The following is a 16,699-nucleotide window of genomic DNA, read 5'->3' as shown; positions in this document are numbered from 1 at the left end:
AATGCAAATGTTTTAAAGCAATGTAGCAGGTTAGCTAGCAGTCACTGGCTAACCCAACACCCACTGCCAAGCCCTTTTTCTCGTAAGTATCCACTACAGAGGCCAGAAAGATTTCTTTCTAAACCTCCTCTGTAGCTAAAGGTGGCTGGTGACAACGCTCTGGCCAATGAGGCAGAAGCAGAATGCAGTGGGGAACTTCCAGGGAAGTTTTCTTTCCTGATAAAGAGATCAAACTGACACCACCCTTACCCCCACCTTCCTGTGTAAAGCTAGAATAGTCATCTTGCAACTACGAAGTGTTACCTATGAGGACAAAGGGCCAATGTGCTAAGGATGTTGAACTAGAAAGGTACTAGAAGCCTGAGTCTAAAACGACATCACTGAACAGCTGAAGCAATACCAGTAACTGCCAATCTCCAGGTGGCTTGTTAAAAAAAAGAAGTAAATCCCCTCATGCCTGTAATCCTAACACTTCGGGAGGCAGAGCAGGGAGGATCGCTTGAGCGCAGGAGTTCAAGACCAGCCTGGAAAACATAGTGAGACCCTGTCTCTAAAGGTAAAAAAAAGTTAATTTAAAAAAAAAAAAAAAAACCAGAAAAAACAAATCTCAATTTGTTTCAGCCATTGTTAGGCTTTCTCTTAGAGTCAATGTACTTCTAACATACAATCAGCATTTCCCAAGGACTTGGAAGGCATTATTTGAAAAGAGGTTCCCAGTCAAATATGGGTCAAATATAGATAAATAAAATTGAGTAAAAAATGGATTTTAGGGCCGGGCATGGTGGCATATGCCTGTAATCCCAGCATTTTGGGAGGCCAAGGCAGGTGGATCACTTGAGGTCAGGAGTTTGAGACCACTCTGGCCAACAGGGTGAAACCCCGTCTCTACTAAAAACACAAAAAATTAGCAGGGCATGGTGGCGTGCACCTTTAATCCCAGCTACTCAGGAGGCGGAGGCAGAAGAATTGCTTGAGCCCAGAAGGTGGCGGTTGCAGTGAGCCAAGATCGTGCCACTGCACTCCAGCCTGGGCAACAAGAGCAAAACTTCGTCTCAAAAAATAAATAAATAAATAAAACGGATTTTAGGAAAATAGTGGAGGTAGCAACACAGTTTTCAATCTTTGGATCCCCGAGTAGCATCTGAGGAACCTAACAACAGGAGAACCCTAAAATAGCCAATGAGCTGTTGTTGGAAGGTACAGAGGCCCAATTTAAGACCAGCAGCTGAAACTATGAGTTTTATCCTCTCCAGCACCAGGGCTCACATAAAAACTGAAAACAGCTAGAGCAGTCCAGCCCCTAGGGAATCTCAAAACTCATCTGCCAGGGTACCCTTCTAGGACAGGGCTTCATATGGAGGAGAAACAGCCACGGGTAGAAAAAAATTTGGGCAGGAGAGGGTCAAAAGAGACAAGGAAAAAGAAAATCCAGACCAAGTGTGGTAAGGGAACAAAACCAGGATACCCCATTAAAAAAGCCACTATATTTTTGAACCCTAAACAAAAACAACAGAAGAAGGAGTTCTATGAAATTAGTAAAACTTAACCGAACCTTGACTCACTCTAAAAGTTCAGGATAATAAGGCAGGTGTGGTGGCTTGTGCCTACAGTCTCAGCTACTTGGGAGGCAGAGGCAGAAGGATTAATTGAGCCCATGAGTTCAAGGCTGCAGTGAGCTATGATCACACCACTGCAGGGCAATACAGCGAGACCTCGTCTCTAAAAAATATATAAAGACATATAAACTTAAAAATTAAAATTCAGGAAAACTAATTTCACATAAAAATAAGCAATAAAATTAGCCGGGCATGGTGGTGCACGTCTGTAATCCCAGACACTTGGGAGGCTGAGGCAGAGGCAGGAGAGGCAGTAGAATCGCTTGAATCTAGGAGGCAGAGGTTGCACTGAGCCAAGATCGCGCCACTGCACTCCAGCCTGGGCAACAGAGCGAGACTCTGTCTCAGCAAAAAGAAAAAAAAGAAAAAACAAAAAAAAGGTCAGGCGCGGTGGCTCATGCCTGTAATCCAAACACTTTGGGAGGTTGAGGGCGGGCGGATCACAAGGTCAGGAGTTCGAGACCAGCCTGATCAACATGGTGAAATGCTGTCTCTACTAAAAATACAAAAACTAGCTGGGTGTGGTAGCACTCATCTGTAATCCCAGCTACTTGGGAGGCTTAGGCAGGAGAATCGCTTGAACCCAGAAGGCAGAGGTTACAGTGAGCCGAGATCGCGTCATTGCACTCCAGCCTGGGCAACAGAGCAAGCAACACTATGTCTAAAAAAAAAAAAAAAAAAAAAAAGCAATAAAAAAGCATTTGAGGCCGGGCACCATGGCTCATGCCTGTAATCCCGGCACTTTGGGAGGCTGAGTTGGGCAGATCACCTGAGGTCAGGAGTTCAAGACTAGCCTGGCCAACAAGGCGAAACCCTGTCTCTACTAAAAATAAAAAAGTTAGCTGGGTGTGGTGCCTGTAGTCCCAGCTATGTGGAAGGCTGAGGCAGAAGAATTGCTTGAACCCAGGAGGCGGAGGTTGCACTGAGCTGAGATCATGCCACTGCACTCCAGCCTGGGCAACAGGTGAGACGCGGTCTCAGGAAAAAAAAAAAAAAAAAGCATTTGAAGTTATATGAGGAAAGAAGATAAGGAGCAGAATAACATGCATATAAACACAAGTATGCCAGAAGATTTGTCCACAAAAAAGAAAAAAAAAAAAAACCTTGTTTACAATCTCAAAATGAGATAAAAGATTATAAGAAAATAAGTTCCAAGCTTCTGAAAACTAAGACAAGCAATGAATTTTCAAAAGAGCAAAAATTAGACTAACAGCTTAGAAATGGAAGCCATAGGACAGTGATGGAATATCTTTGAGGTGCTGGGAAAAAACCAGCAGCCCAGACTTCCATACCCAGTGAAAATATCCTTCCAAGGTGAAGATGGAATTAGACAAAATCTGAGAGAATTTCTCACCAGCAGACCTACCCGAAAGAGAATACCCTGGGACGTTCTGATAGGAGAAGGAAAATTATCACAGATAGAAACCTGGAGATGTGAGAAGAAGGAAAAAAGGCAACAGAAAGGGTAAATATTTGTTGTAATGTTGGGGCAAAAAAAGAAAAACAAATGAAAAAGGAAGGGTAAGTAGGGTAAATATGTGAATAAATCTAAATAAATATTGGCTATATAAAATGAGAATAATAGGCTGGGCGCAGTGGCTCAGGCCTGTAATCCCAGCACTTTGGGAGGCCGAGGTGGGTAGATCACCTGAGATCAGGAGTTCAAGACCAGCCTGGCCAACATGGTAAAACCTTGTGCCACTGCACTGCAGCCTAAGCGACAGAGCGAGACTCTGTCTCAAACAATAAAATAAAATAAAATGAGAGTAATAATGCTTTATAGATTTAAAAATATACACAAAGAGAGGGAGATGGGCAGAGCTAAAGTATTCTAAGGACTCTGTCTTATCTAGGAAGAGGGTAAAGAACCAATTAACATTAGATTCTGGTAAGTTACAAATATACATTCGTATTTGAATGAAAATACACATTCACATTTGTAACTTATCTGGACAGTCAGTAAAGGAAGAGTAAAACAGAATATAACTTCTAAGCTAACAGTGGAGAATAGAATATGCAATAAATTAAACAAAAAAGAGAGAATTCTGACAATAGCAATTTAGATCAATTCTCCCAATGAACAACAAAAAAAGCAGAGCAAAAAAATTTATTTAAGGCACTGAAGAGCTACCAAGGCAGTGAAGGATGACATGCCCAAGATTCAGAAGAAGGTAAAATAAGAGGTGAACAATGCCTAGCACTTGCAGCTGGGATGGGCTACAGCTGAGAACAATGGAGTAACATGATCAGCTCAGCTGCCCTGCTTGCTTTTGGTCACTGCTTGTTGCTTTTTTCTTTTTTTTCTTTTTCTTTGAAGCTGAAGGCCACACCACTGAACGCTACAACTTTTTTGAGACAGATTCTCTTTCTGTTGCTCAGGCTGGAGTGCAGTCACGTGATCTCGGCTCACTGCAACCTCTGCCTCCCGGGTTCAAGCAATTCTCCTGCTTCAGCCTCCCTAGTAGCTGGAATTACAGGCACCTGCCACCATGCCTGGCTAATTTCTTTGTATTTTCAGTAGAGACAAAGTTTCACCATGTTGGCCAGGTTGGTTTCAAACTCCTGACCTCAAGTAATCCGCCTGTCTTAGGATTACAGGGGGGAGCCACCACGCCCGGCCCGAACACTAAAACTTAACCTTCGTTGGCTACTTTGTAGATAACATTCATAGGTCACCATGGCAATGGTCACTTCAGTTATTCTTCAGGAAACCTGGGCTAGCTCCTGTACAGTTCAAACTGATAGAGACCACCAACCCTTCAACTGGGCCTGTGAAGGAGCCCGAGAGGGACTTTTGATGCCTGAGGGCCAAAAACTCCACCCTCGGATCATGTTAACGCCTCTATTTTCTGTACACGTGTCCTATGACATGCCATGAACCCTGACTACACTTGTGTGCAATGAATGTTACTGCATTTTTCCCCACTGCCAATCACCTTTCCCCACACCTTAAACCACCCCACTTCCCTAACCCACAAATATCCCTAAGGCTTATCTTTGGGGAGGCCGGTTTGAGACCTGTTCTCCTACCTCCTCGCTCAGTGGCCTTGCAAGTAAGTTTTTTCTCTTTTGCAAAACCTGTGTCACAGTGATTGATTTACCACGCATGGGCAGAATGGACCTAGACCTGGCCAGTAACATAGCCACATCAGGAGCTTCACTGTAAACATACAAAAAGGAAGAGATGGAACAGCAGGGTCCCTCATAAAGTATACAAAGAAAAGATTTCAGAGAACACACACAGGCCAAGTTTGCTTGAGAGACATTGAATGAAGGAGTCAGACTGTCAAAAAATGAAACAGGAAAGATTACAGTAAGGGAAAGAAAAGGGGAAGAGGGGAGCAGGAGGGAACCCAAGACATTTCAGTTTTTAACAAGTGCTTACATTCTCAAAGGCTGCCAATTCTCCTTTTGAAACATACCTCGCACTGGTCCCTTCTCTCCAGCTCCCCTGCCTGCTGTACGGTGTCCCTGACTCCTGTGACTCTCTCTTGCAGTCCACTCTTAGCACTGCAGCTAAAGCAATTATAACCCAAAACCACAGCAATGGGCAGCACTGGTCTATACAAAATGAAGCTATGACAGAGGGATTTGCTCCTCACTAAAATTTCATTTCCTTTGCCAAAGCCAATTTTTTCCCGCAGGTTCTGCACTTGATCAAGCCAATCTGTCAGTCTCACCAGTGCCCTGAAAGAGCTCAATTACTTCTCTTGGGCAAACGCTTTTCCCAGAGAGATCTTATCTATCCTGATTTACTTAAGTATGATTCTTTTTATTCTTATTTTTATTCATTTATTTTTTTTTTGAGATGGAGTTTCACTCTGTTGCCCAGCCTGGAGTGCAATGGCGCGATCTCGGCTCACCACCACCTATGCCTCCAGGGTTCAAGTGGTTCTCCTGCCTCAGCCTCCCGAGTAGCTGGGATTATAGGCATACGCCACCATGCTCAGCAAATTTTTTTTTTTTTTTTTTTTTTGAGAGGGACTTTCGCTCTTGTTGCCGAGGCTGGAGTGCAACTGCGCAATCTTGGCTCATCGCAACCTCCGCCTCCAGGGTTCAAGCAATTCTCCTGCCTCAGCCTCCCAAGTAGCTGGGATTACAGGCATGTGCCACCACGTCCGGCTAATTTTGTATTTTTAGTAGAGACGGGGTTTCTCCATGTTGGTCAGGCTGGTCTCAAACTCCCGATGTCAGGTGACCCGCCCACCTTGGCCTCCCAAAGTGCTGGGATTACAGGCATGAGCCACCATGCCTGGCTGCTCGGCTAATTTTTGTAGAGACGGGGTTTCACCAGGTTGGCCAGGCTGGTCTCGAACTCCTAACCTCAGATGATTCACCCGCCTCGGCCTCCCAAAGTGCTGGGTTTACAGGTGTGAGCCACGGCGCCCTGCCTGATTCTTTCATTTGGTCACTTGCTTGTTATTTTTTTTTCTTTCTTTTTCTTTGAAGCTGAAGGCCACAGTAGCTAGCTAAAGGCCACACCACTGAACACTAAAACTTAACCTTTATTGGCTACTTTGTAGATAACATTCACAGCTCACCATGAATGCAGCTGCAGTCAACTAACAGATATGAAGTTACCACTGTATTACATGGTTATATTAGGGACTGCTTCTACCTACTGGAGGCTGGGGAGGAATGTAACAGCACAAGCCATAATGAAGCTTATATACAGGCTTAATATAAAAGAAAACCCTAGAATGAACTCAACACAATTATGTTGTTCTGAGCTAATACTACCTGGCTTTAGAGGGAAATACTCTTCCAAAAGTCATTCGAATCCATAAATATAAGAACTTTCTGGCCACGCATCTGAAAGAAGGAAAAAAAGCATATACATATTTTAAAATTCCATTTGGCTTACATCATCAGTTTTCTGGAAAGGAAAGGAAGCCTTTAAGGTCTCGGCAGAGGGATGTTAGCATGAATCAAAAGGCGGTATCATAGCTAATTTTGCATCATACAGGGCATAGGATGGGGCAGATTTATAAAGCTAAAATCAAGCAGATTATTTAAAAAAAATATTTTCAACATAAATTGTCAGTGAAGAGATTAAAAACTTCAAAAATGAGGTACAGGAAGTACATAATAATTCTTTTGTTCATATTATTCTTCCTGCCTAAAATGCCCGGCAAATGCCTGAACCTTCTCCAACGTAAACAGAGTGAGTAGCTGTGTACTCTCAGCACTCTGTTCAAACCCCTCCTGTAATGTTATGACACCATATTACAGAGATCAGCTCACAGGGTGTCTGTCATTCCCTCTGCACTGTGAGCCCCTGAAAGCAGAAACTGGTGCTTTATAGTACCTCCAGTACCTAGCACAGTGTCTGGTATACACACAAAGGTGGCTTGTCTTTTTTTTTTTTTTTTTTTTTTTGAGACAGAGTTTTGCTCTGTCGCCCAGGTTAGAGTACAGTGGCCCAATGTCTGCTCACTGCAAGCTCCGCCTCCTGGGTTCACACCATTCTCCTGCCTCAGCCTCCCGAGTAGCTGGGACCACAGGCACCCACCACTGCACCTGGCTAATTTTTTGCATTTTTAGTAGAGACCAGGTTTCACCATGTTAGCCAGGATGGTCTCGATCTCCTGACCTCATGATCCACCCACCTCGGCCTCCCAAAGTGCTGGGATTACAGGTGTGAGCCACCGCGCCCGGCCTTGTCTTTTTTTTTTTTTGAGATGGAGTCTCACTCTGTCGCCCAGGCTGGAGTGCAGTGGTGTGATCTCGGCTCACTGCAACCTCCACCTCCTGGGTTCACGCCATTCTCCTGCCTCAGCTTCCAGAGTAGCTGCGACTACAGGCACCTGCCACCACACCCAGTTAATTTTTTGTATTTTTAGTAGAGACGGGGTTTCACTGTGTTAGCCAGGATGGTCTCGATCTCCTGACCTCGTGATCCACCTGCCTCGGCCTCCCAAAGTGCTGGGATTACAGGCGTGAGCCACCATGCCCGGCCAAAGGTGGCTTGTCTTATAGAGTTAAACCTTGAGCTCAACTTAAAACACACCTTCTCCTGCCCTTTATCTGGCTTATTCTTACATTATCCTTCAGGGCTGAGCTTAAACTCCACTTCCTCCAGAGAGTAACTGCTGGCTATACTAGTGTGGCTGTTCTCGCCATATTTGCCTGTGGTACCACATCCTTCTCCTCTCATTGCACTAATCTCACTTTATTGTTGTGGCTTAACAGTCTATCAAGCCTACCTGATTTTAAACTCTCATTAAGTCATAAACCAAGATGATCTTACTCACTTTATATGCTCAGCATCTAGCGTAACACCTGGCATGGGTAAGCACCAGATAAATCTGTTGTTGTTGTTCTGAGACGGAGTCTCACTCTCGCCCAGGCTGGAGGGCAGTGGAGCAATTTCAGCTCACTGCAACCTCGGCCTCCCAGGTTCAAGCGATTCTCGTGCCTTAGCCTCCCAAGTAGCTGGGATTACAGGCATGTGCCACCACACCCAGCTAATTTTTTGTATTTTTAGTGGAGACGGGGTCTCAAACTCCTGACCTCAGGTGATCCACCTGCCTCGGCCTCCCAAAGTGCTGGGATTACAGGTGTGAGCCACCGTACCTGACCTGATAAATTTTTGAATGAAGAAACAGATGTCTCTAATATATCTAATCGAGAGTAGCAGAAGTGTTACAGCTCTTCTAGAATTCACCAGAAAATCTGGGGGAAAAAAAAGAATAGCAAAAAAGAGTAGTTCCTTCTTTCTTGGACCACGTTTAGACTTTTTCTGGAAGAATCTTGATAGCGTCATATTGTGAGGCACAAGTGGAGAAATGAAAACGCTCAATGACAGATTTTATGTCTGCAGGTTCCTGAATATCCTTTTCATCTGAACATTCTACTACAAAGAACAGGCATCAAGATCTCCCACTAATTGCGGTGGAAGAATAAGAATCATTCCCTCATTTTAACCAAGAAAGGAGAACAAAAGCAAAGTACCCATAGACTGGTGGCCACTCATAAGCTCACCTGATGCGCAGTTCTCTTAACCGGCCCTGTCGGGTACAAGTATGTGTGCCACGATACTGCACTAGATGACTGGTACTAGGTAACTCCCTCCGGATCCCAAAGGATGCAGAAGACTTCTTGTTGGACAGTGTCTTTGCAGAATAAGGTTTCTTAACTGCACCATCCTTAAAATACCTTAAATTTGAGGACGAAAGAGGCAAGGAGAGAATAAAGTTATCTCTGCATGTGATGCAAATACTTTTAATATACAAGCAAAATTAAACAGATAAGCTCATTGAGACTGACAATACCTATGCTTCAAGGATAATAAGCAGCCCAATCTGACAGAAATATTGGCCAACCACTAGAGGTGGGTACTGCTGGGTCAGCTCTAGGCAGGAACTACAGAGCTGGAGGGCACCCCCTGGAGTCATTAGGCCTAACACAGTTTTCTCCTGTTTGAGACAGGTTCTTACTCTGTTGCCCAGGCTGGAATGCTGTGGCATGACCACAGCTCACTGCAGCCTCGACCTCCCAGGCTCAAGTGATCCTCCCATCTCAGCCTCCCAAGCAACTAGGCAACTAGGACCACAGGTGCTCGCCACTGTGTCCTGATAATTTTTTTTTTTAAGAGATGAGGTCTCACTGTGTTGCCCAGGCTGGTCTTGAACTCCTGGGCTCAAGGAATCCTCCTACCACATCCTCCTGAGTAGCTGAGACTACAGGCATGCACTACCATGACCAGCTAACTTTTTATTTTTATTATTTTTTTGAGATAAGGTCTTACTCTGTTGCCCAGGCTGGAGTGCAGTGGCGCGATCTCAGCTCATTTAACCTCCGCCTCCCGGGTTCAAGCAATTCTCCTGCCTCAGCCTCCCTAGTAGCTGGGACTACAGGCACCCACTACCGTGCCCGGCTAAGTTTTGTATTTTTATTAGAGATGGGGTTTCACCATGTTGGCCAAGCTGGTCTTGAACTCCTGACCTCAGGTTATCCACCCATCTCGGCCTCCCAAAGTGCTGGGATTACAGGCTTGAGCCACTGTTCCCGGCCAATTTTTTTTTTTATTTTTATTTTTTTAGAGACAGGGTCTCACTATATTGCCCAGGCTAGTCTCAAATTCCTGGGCTCAAGTAATCCTCTTGCCTCAACCCCCCAAAGGGGTGGCATTACAGACATGTACCACTGTACCCGGCCTGATCTCATTCTTGATCTCTTGCTTCAGAATATCTGCACTGAGGGTAAAGCACACGTATGTATACACAAACACACACACAAAGTTTAATATACTTTTTAAAAATTTTTATTGTATTGTTTTCTTGAAATAGGGTCTTGCTATGTTGCCTAGGCTGGTCTTGAACTCCTGGGCTTAAGCAATCCTCCCAACTAAGCCTTCCAAAATCCTGGCATTACAGGTGTGAGCTACCACAATCAGTCTCTTAGATTTTGTTTTTTAAGAACAATTTGAAGTTTACTGCAAAATTGTGAAGAACGAACAGACTGTTCCCACATACCCCTTTTTCTTTACACACACACAGCTGTATATGCTAAAATGAATATGTTTAAAGAAATGAAAGTCAAGAGTGAACATATTTGCAGGGCACGGGGTAACTATAAAAAGTAAGGTAGAAGCATTAATCACAACAGCCAAAAGGTAGAAGCAATCTAATTTTTTTTTTAAAGACAGGTTCTCAGCCAGGTACAGTGGCTCATGCCTGTAATCCCAGCACTTTGAGAGGCCGAGGCGGGAGGGTCACCTGAGGTCAGGAGTTTGAGACCAGCCTGGCCAACATGGCGAAATCCCGTCTCTATTAAAAATACAAAAGTCAGCCGGATGTGGTGGCGGGTGCCTGTAATCTCAGCTACTTGGGAGGCTGAGGCAGGAGAATCGCTTGAACCCGGGAGGCGGAGGTTGCGGTGAGCCATGCCATTGCACTCCATCCAGCCCGGGCGACAGGACAGGACAAGACAGGACAGGAAGAAAGAAAAAAATAAAATTCCCTGATAGTTCCAACGTAGGTATTGATGGCCAGGCACGGTAGCTCAAGCCTGTAATTCCAGCATTTTGAGAGGCTGAGGCAGGCGGATCACCTGTGGTTAGGAATTTGAGACCAGCTTGGACAACATGGTGAAACCCCGTCTCTACTAAAAATACAAAATACAAAAATTAGCCGGGTGTGGTGGCACATGCCTGTAGTCCCAGCTACTCAGGAGGCTGGGGCACGAGAATCGCTTGAACCCAGGGGGCAGAGGTTGCAGTGAACTGAATGCACTCCAGCCTGGGCGACAAAGTGACACTCTGTCTCAACAACAACAACAAAACATAGGTATTGATATGGTTTAGCTGTGCCCCCACCCAAATCGCATCTGCAATTGTAGCTCCCATAATCCCCACGTGTCATGGGAGGGACCTCATGGAAGGTGATTAGATTATGGTGGTAGTTCCCCCGTGCTGTTCTCATGATAGTGAGTAAGTTTCCACGAGATCTGATGGTTTTATATGGGGCTTTCCCCCACTTCACCCTGCACTTTCTTTCCTGCCGCCATGTGAAAAAGGACGTGTTTGCTTCCCCTTCCACCATGATTGTAAGTTTCTTGAGGCCTCTCTAGAAATGCAGAACTGTGAGTCAATTAAACCTCCTTCCTTTATAAATTACTTATCTCAGATATTTCTTCATAGCAGCATGAGAATGCTCTAATACAGGTATCATATTTGAGTATGGTACTGTTCAGTGCTTTGCTTCTATAAAATTATCTTGTACTACTCCCAAAACATAAAACTTAAATCTAATTAAGTCTCTAAATCCAGTTACCAATTTGCAGAAAAAGGTTGAGAACAGAGGACAGAAGAACATGCTAAAATGCACACAGGCCCTATAAAAATACCAGTGACATTCTTCACATAAATAGGAAAAACATCTTAAAAATTGTATAGGACCACAAAAGACCCCAAATAGCCAAAGTGATCCTCAGCAAAAAGAACAAAGCTGGAGGCATCACACCACCAGACTTCAAAATAAACCACAAAGCTGTAGTAACCAAAACAGCATGGTACTGGCATAAAAACAGACACATAGGCCAATGGAACAGAACAGAGAGTATCAAGTTATTAAGCTACTTTATCTATCTATCTATCTATCTATCTATGAATTACAGAGTCTCATTCTGTTGCCCCACTGGAGTACAGTGATGCAATCACGGCTCACTGCATCCTTGACCTCCCAGATTCAGGTGATCTTCCCACCTCAGCCTCCTGAGGAGCTGCAACTACAAGTACATGCTACCACCTGGCTAATTTTTTGTAGAGATGGGGTTTTGCCACATGCGCAGGATGGTCTTGAACTCCCAGGCTCAAGTGATCCGCCTGTCCTGGTGTCCCAAAGTGCTGAGACTACAGGTGTGAGCCATCGCACCCAGTGCCAATTTATTTTTGACAAAGGCTCCAAGAACATTGGGGAAAGGACACCCTCCTTAATAAATGGTGCTGGGAAAAGTGAGTATCTACATGCAGAAAAATGAAACTAGACTCCCCACCTCTCACCCTATACAAATATCAACTCAAAATGGATCAAAGACCTAAATGTAAGATCCAAAACTAGAAAGCTACGAGAAGAAATACTTCAAACGTCTAGGAAAAGATTTTATGAATAAAACATCAAAAGCACAGGCAACAAAAGCAAAAGTAAACAAAATGGGATAATCTCAAAAGCTTCTGCTCAGCAAAGGAAACAATCAACAGAGTAAAAAGACAACCTATAGAATGAGATTACAGGCTGGGCGTGGTGGCTCATGCCTGTAATCCCAGCAGTTTCGGAGGCCAAGGTGGTCAGATCACTTGAGGTCAGGAGTTCAAGACCAGCCTGGCCAACATGGTGAAACCCCATCTCTACTAAAAATACAAAATTAGCTGGGCGTGGTGGCATGCACCTGTAATCCCAGTTACTCGGGAGGCTGAGGCAGGAGAATCGCTTGAACCTGGGAGGTGGTGGTTGCAGTGAGCCAAATTTGTACCACTGCACTCCTGACTGGGTGACAGAGTAAGACTCCATAAAAAAAAAATGGGATTACAAATATTATAAAAAATATGTGCAAACTATCTGACAGGGGATTAATATGCAGAATATACAAAGAACTCAAACATCTCAACAGCAAAAAAAAAAAAAAAATCCAATTAAAAAAGGGGCAACTTTGGGAAGCTGAGGCAGGCAGATGGCTTCGGTCCAGGAATTTAACACCAGCCTGGGCAACACGGCAAAATCCTGTCTCTACAAAAAATTGGCCAAGCATGGTGGTGTGTGCTTGTAGTCCCAGCTACTCCGGAGGCTGATCTGAGAGGATAGCTTGAGCCCGGGAGGCAGAGGTTGCAGTGAGCTGAGATCCCACCACGTACTCCAGCCTGGGTGACAGAGTGAGACCCTGTCTCAAAAAAAAAAAAGTGGGGGGAGCAAATTCTCTGAATAGACATTTCTCAAAAGAAGACATACAAATGGCTAACACATATACGAAGAAATGCTCAACATCACTATCAGGAAAATGCAAATGAAAACCACAATGAGGTGTCATCTTACTCGTTAGGTGACTGTTGTCAAAAAGACCAAAAAACATAACAAATGCTGGCAAGGAAGCAGAGAAAAGGGAACACTTTGTATTTTTTTTTTTTTGAGATGGAATCTCACTCTGTCGCCCAGGCTGGAGTGCAATGGCGCCATCTCGGCTCACTGCAACCTCTGCCTCCTGGGTTCAAGCAATTCTTCTGCCTCAGTCTCCCAAGTAGGTGGGACTACAGGTGCACGCCACCAAGCCCGGCTAATTTTTGTATTATTAGTAGACACAGGGTTTCACCATATTGGCCAGGCTAGTCTCGAATCCCTGACCTGGAGTGCAATGGCACAATCTCAAAAAAAAAAAAAAAAAAAGTAGTCCTTGCCATGGTGTGCTATTGTTGCAACTTAGGTTTAATACAAAAATCACTTGCTTAATCTACAAAGAACACTTACAATTGCCAATTAAAGAGTAGAATAGTAGAAATATATCAAGATTTGGAGTAAAAAAAAACACCCTGATTCCACAGATTTGAAGTTTATGGCAAATCACTTGATTTTTTCCTACCCTCAGTATCCTCCCCTGTAAATGGAGATAATATTGTTTGGGGTTGTGGGAATTAAAGGAGATAACGGACTTCACAGATTTGAAGTTTATGGCAAATCACTTGATTTTTCCTACCCTCAGTATCCTCCCCTGTAAATGGAAATAATATTGCTTGGGGTTGTGGGAATCAAAAGAGATAACGGACTTCACACTCTAAAGACAAACTGTTTACTATTCAGATACCCGAATTTCTAAGGTGTGATGATAGACTGGCTTATTCTTCAGGCTCAACTTCATAAAATAAATTTATGGAACCACAATACATATATTTAATTGTGTTAACTTGGAAATTAAAACTGGATTTTTTCCTCCTGATTTGGGAAAGTGGTTTCTAATTTCTAAAACATAACATCATCAGTTTATACATTTACACTGAAGGTGGGTGAGACTCTGGCCAAATACTGGTCATTTGTAAATGGCCCTCCTTAACAAGACAATCTGTACAGGAAATTACATTATAAAAAGAAAATATCATTGTATTTACTGGCAGTAGAAGGAATGTGAAGGAGAAAATAATTATCTATTACTACAATGAGATACGTATCCTATGGCCTGAATTTTCTGCTTTAAAAATATTTATTTTCTTATTATAAAAGGAATACAGCATATGTCCACACAAAAACTTGTACACAATGTTCACAGCAGCATAATTCACAATAGCCAAAAGGTGGAAACAACCCAGATGTTCATAAACTGATAATGGATTTAAAAAATGGCATACAGTTCACAATGGAATATTATAGAGCTATAAAAAGGAATAAGGCTGGGTGCTGTGGCTCACACCTGTAATCCCAGCACTTTGGGAGGCCCAGGCGGGTGGATCACAAGGTCAAAAGATCAAGACCATCCTGGCCAATATGGTGAAACCCCGTCTCTACTAAAAATACAAAAATTAGCTGGGCATGGTGGCACACGCCTGTAGTCCTAGCTACTTGGGAGGCTGAGGCAAGAGAATCACTTAAACACGGGAGGCAGAGGTTGCAGTGAGCTGACATCACACCACTGCACTCCAGCCTGGTGACAGAGCGAGACTCCATCTCAAAAGAAAAAAAGGAATAAAATTCTGATACAGAAACCTTGAAAACACTATGCTAACTGAAATAAGCCAGACACAAATGGAAAAATATCATATGATTCCACTTACATGAGGTACCTAGAACAGGCAAATTCTTAGAAACAGAAAAGTATAATAAAGGTTATAAAGGGTTAGGGTAGGAGGAATGAGGAGATACCATTTAATGAATACAGAATTTCCACATGGGATGATGAAAAGTTTTGGGTATGGATAGTGGTGATGGTTACACATTGTCAATGTACTTAATGGTACTAAATTGTACACTTAAAAACAGTTAAAATAGGCCGGGCGTGGTGGCTCACGCATGTAATCCTACCACTTTGGGAGGCTGAGGCAGGTGGATCAGGAGTTCGAGAGCAGCCTGGCCAACATGGTGAAACACTGTCTCTACCAAAAATACAAAAATTATCTGGGCGTGGTGGCACGCGCCTGTAATCCCAGCTACCTGGGAGGCTGAGGCGGGAGAACAGCTTGAACCCGTGAGGTGGAGGTTGCAGTGAGCAGAGATTGTGCCACTGCACTCGAGCCTGGGCGACAGAGCAAAAGTCCATCTCAAAAAAAAAAAAAAAAAGGCCAGGTGCGGTGGCTCACACTTGTAATCCTAGCACTTTGGGAGGCCAAGGCAGGTGGATCCCTTGAGGCCAGGAGGTCAAGACCAGTCTGGCCAACATGATGAAACCCTGTCTCTACTAAAAATACAAAAAGTTAGCCAAGCATGGTGATGCATGCCTGCAGACCCAGCTACTTGGGAGGCTGAAGCACAAGCAGCACTTGAACCTAGGAGGTGGAGGTTACAGTGAGCCAAGATCACGCCACTGCCCTCCAGCCTGGGCAACACAGTGAGACTGTCTCAAAAAAAAAGAAAAAAAAAAGGTTAAAATAGTAAGTTTTATGTTATGTATACGTTACCACACACACACAAAACATAAACTCTCTGGGCAGTTTGAATCACCGTGCCATGAAGCAGTAGGTGGTAGGATCTCACTGTGTGTCTCACTAGCCCTTTCTCTGCCTTGTTTGAGCTTTGACAGAATTTGCAAGGGTGGTAGTAAGGCTGAGCAGGACACTGGAAAGGCCAGAACAAAGGTGGTTGTTTCCCGCTCACAGAGAGCCTCCTTACAGTTCCGGGTGGGCCATATTCATAGACAGACACCTCAAATGTAGGACGACCAGTCATGGATGTGTGGGGGCGTGACTGCCACTGTGAACAGTGCAGCCATCCTTGGATACCTCACTGCAGAGATACTTGAAGTGACATCAAAGGCACCAAAAGATTTAAAGGTAAAGCTATTACCCCTCATCATTTGCAACCTGCTATTAGTGAAGAAGAAGAATTGGACTCTGTCATCAAGGCTACAATTGCTGGTGATGGTGTCATTCCACACATTCGCAAGTCTGGGAAGAAAGAACAACAGAAGACTATGTAAAGGATGCCTGTATTTCTTATTATCTCAGGTCTCTAATTAATCTAACAGCTCTAACAGTGTTGGTGATTCCAGGGGAATACAGGCATGCCCCATGACACCTGGCTAGTTTTTAAAAAATTTTTTAGTAAAGACAAGGTCTCACTATGTTGCCCAGGCTGGTCTTGAACTCTACTGTTTTTTTTTTTTTTTTTTTGAGACAGGGTCTGGCTCTGTTGCCCAGGCTGGAATGCAGTGGAACAATCACAAATTACACAGCCTTAGTCTCCCAGGTTCACGTGATCCTCCCACTTCAGACTCCTGAGCCGCTGGTACTACAGGCAAGCACTACCACACCTGGCTATTTTTTTTTTTTTTTACTTTTTGTAGAGACGGGGGTCTTACTATGTTGCCCAGGCTGGTCTCGAACTCCTGGACTCAAGGAATCCTCCCACCTCACCCTCCCAAAGTTCTGGGATTATAAGTGCCTGAGC

General features: G+C 44.0%; 1 protein-coding gene across 50 annotated transcripts in view; it reads right to left on the bottom strand.

The window, feature by feature from the left end:
• The window catches only part of SFI1 (SFI1 centrin binding protein), a 125,453-nt gene that overhangs the window by 76,745 nt on the left and 32,009 nt on the right, over positions 1 to 16,699 (bottom strand). For 19 of the 50 annotated variants that reach the window (XR_676487.5, XR_010156121.1, XR_010156122.1 and 16 more), the window contains exons 3-4: positions 8,601 to 8,774; positions 6,357 to 6,428 (exon numbers count right to left, since the gene is read on the bottom strand). The exons of 7 other annotated variants lie outside the window; for them this stretch is intronic. Coding sequence is in view for 28 of the 43 variants with exons in the window: in XM_054675867.2 (XP_054531842.1) it covers positions 6,357 to 6,428; positions 8,601 to 8,774 (246 nt within the window). In the remaining 15 variants the exon portion in view is untranslated. Of the gene's footprint in view, positions 1 to 6,356; positions 6,429 to 8,600; positions 8,775 to 16,113; positions 16,198 to 16,699 lie in introns of all 50 variants that reach the window. 24 more of the 50 variants (XR_010156126.1, XR_010156124.1, XR_010156125.1 and 21 more) reach the window with 3 other exon arrangements.

This window comes from Pan troglodytes, chromosome 23 (assembly GCF_028858775.2).
Source record: "Pan troglodytes isolate AG18354 chromosome 23, NHGRI_mPanTro3-v2.0_pri, whole genome shotgun sequence".
NCBI classification, from domain to species: domain Eukaryota; kingdom Metazoa; phylum Chordata; class Mammalia; order Primates; family Hominidae; genus Pan; species Pan troglodytes.
This window is presented reverse-complemented; position numbering and strand designations above follow the sequence as displayed.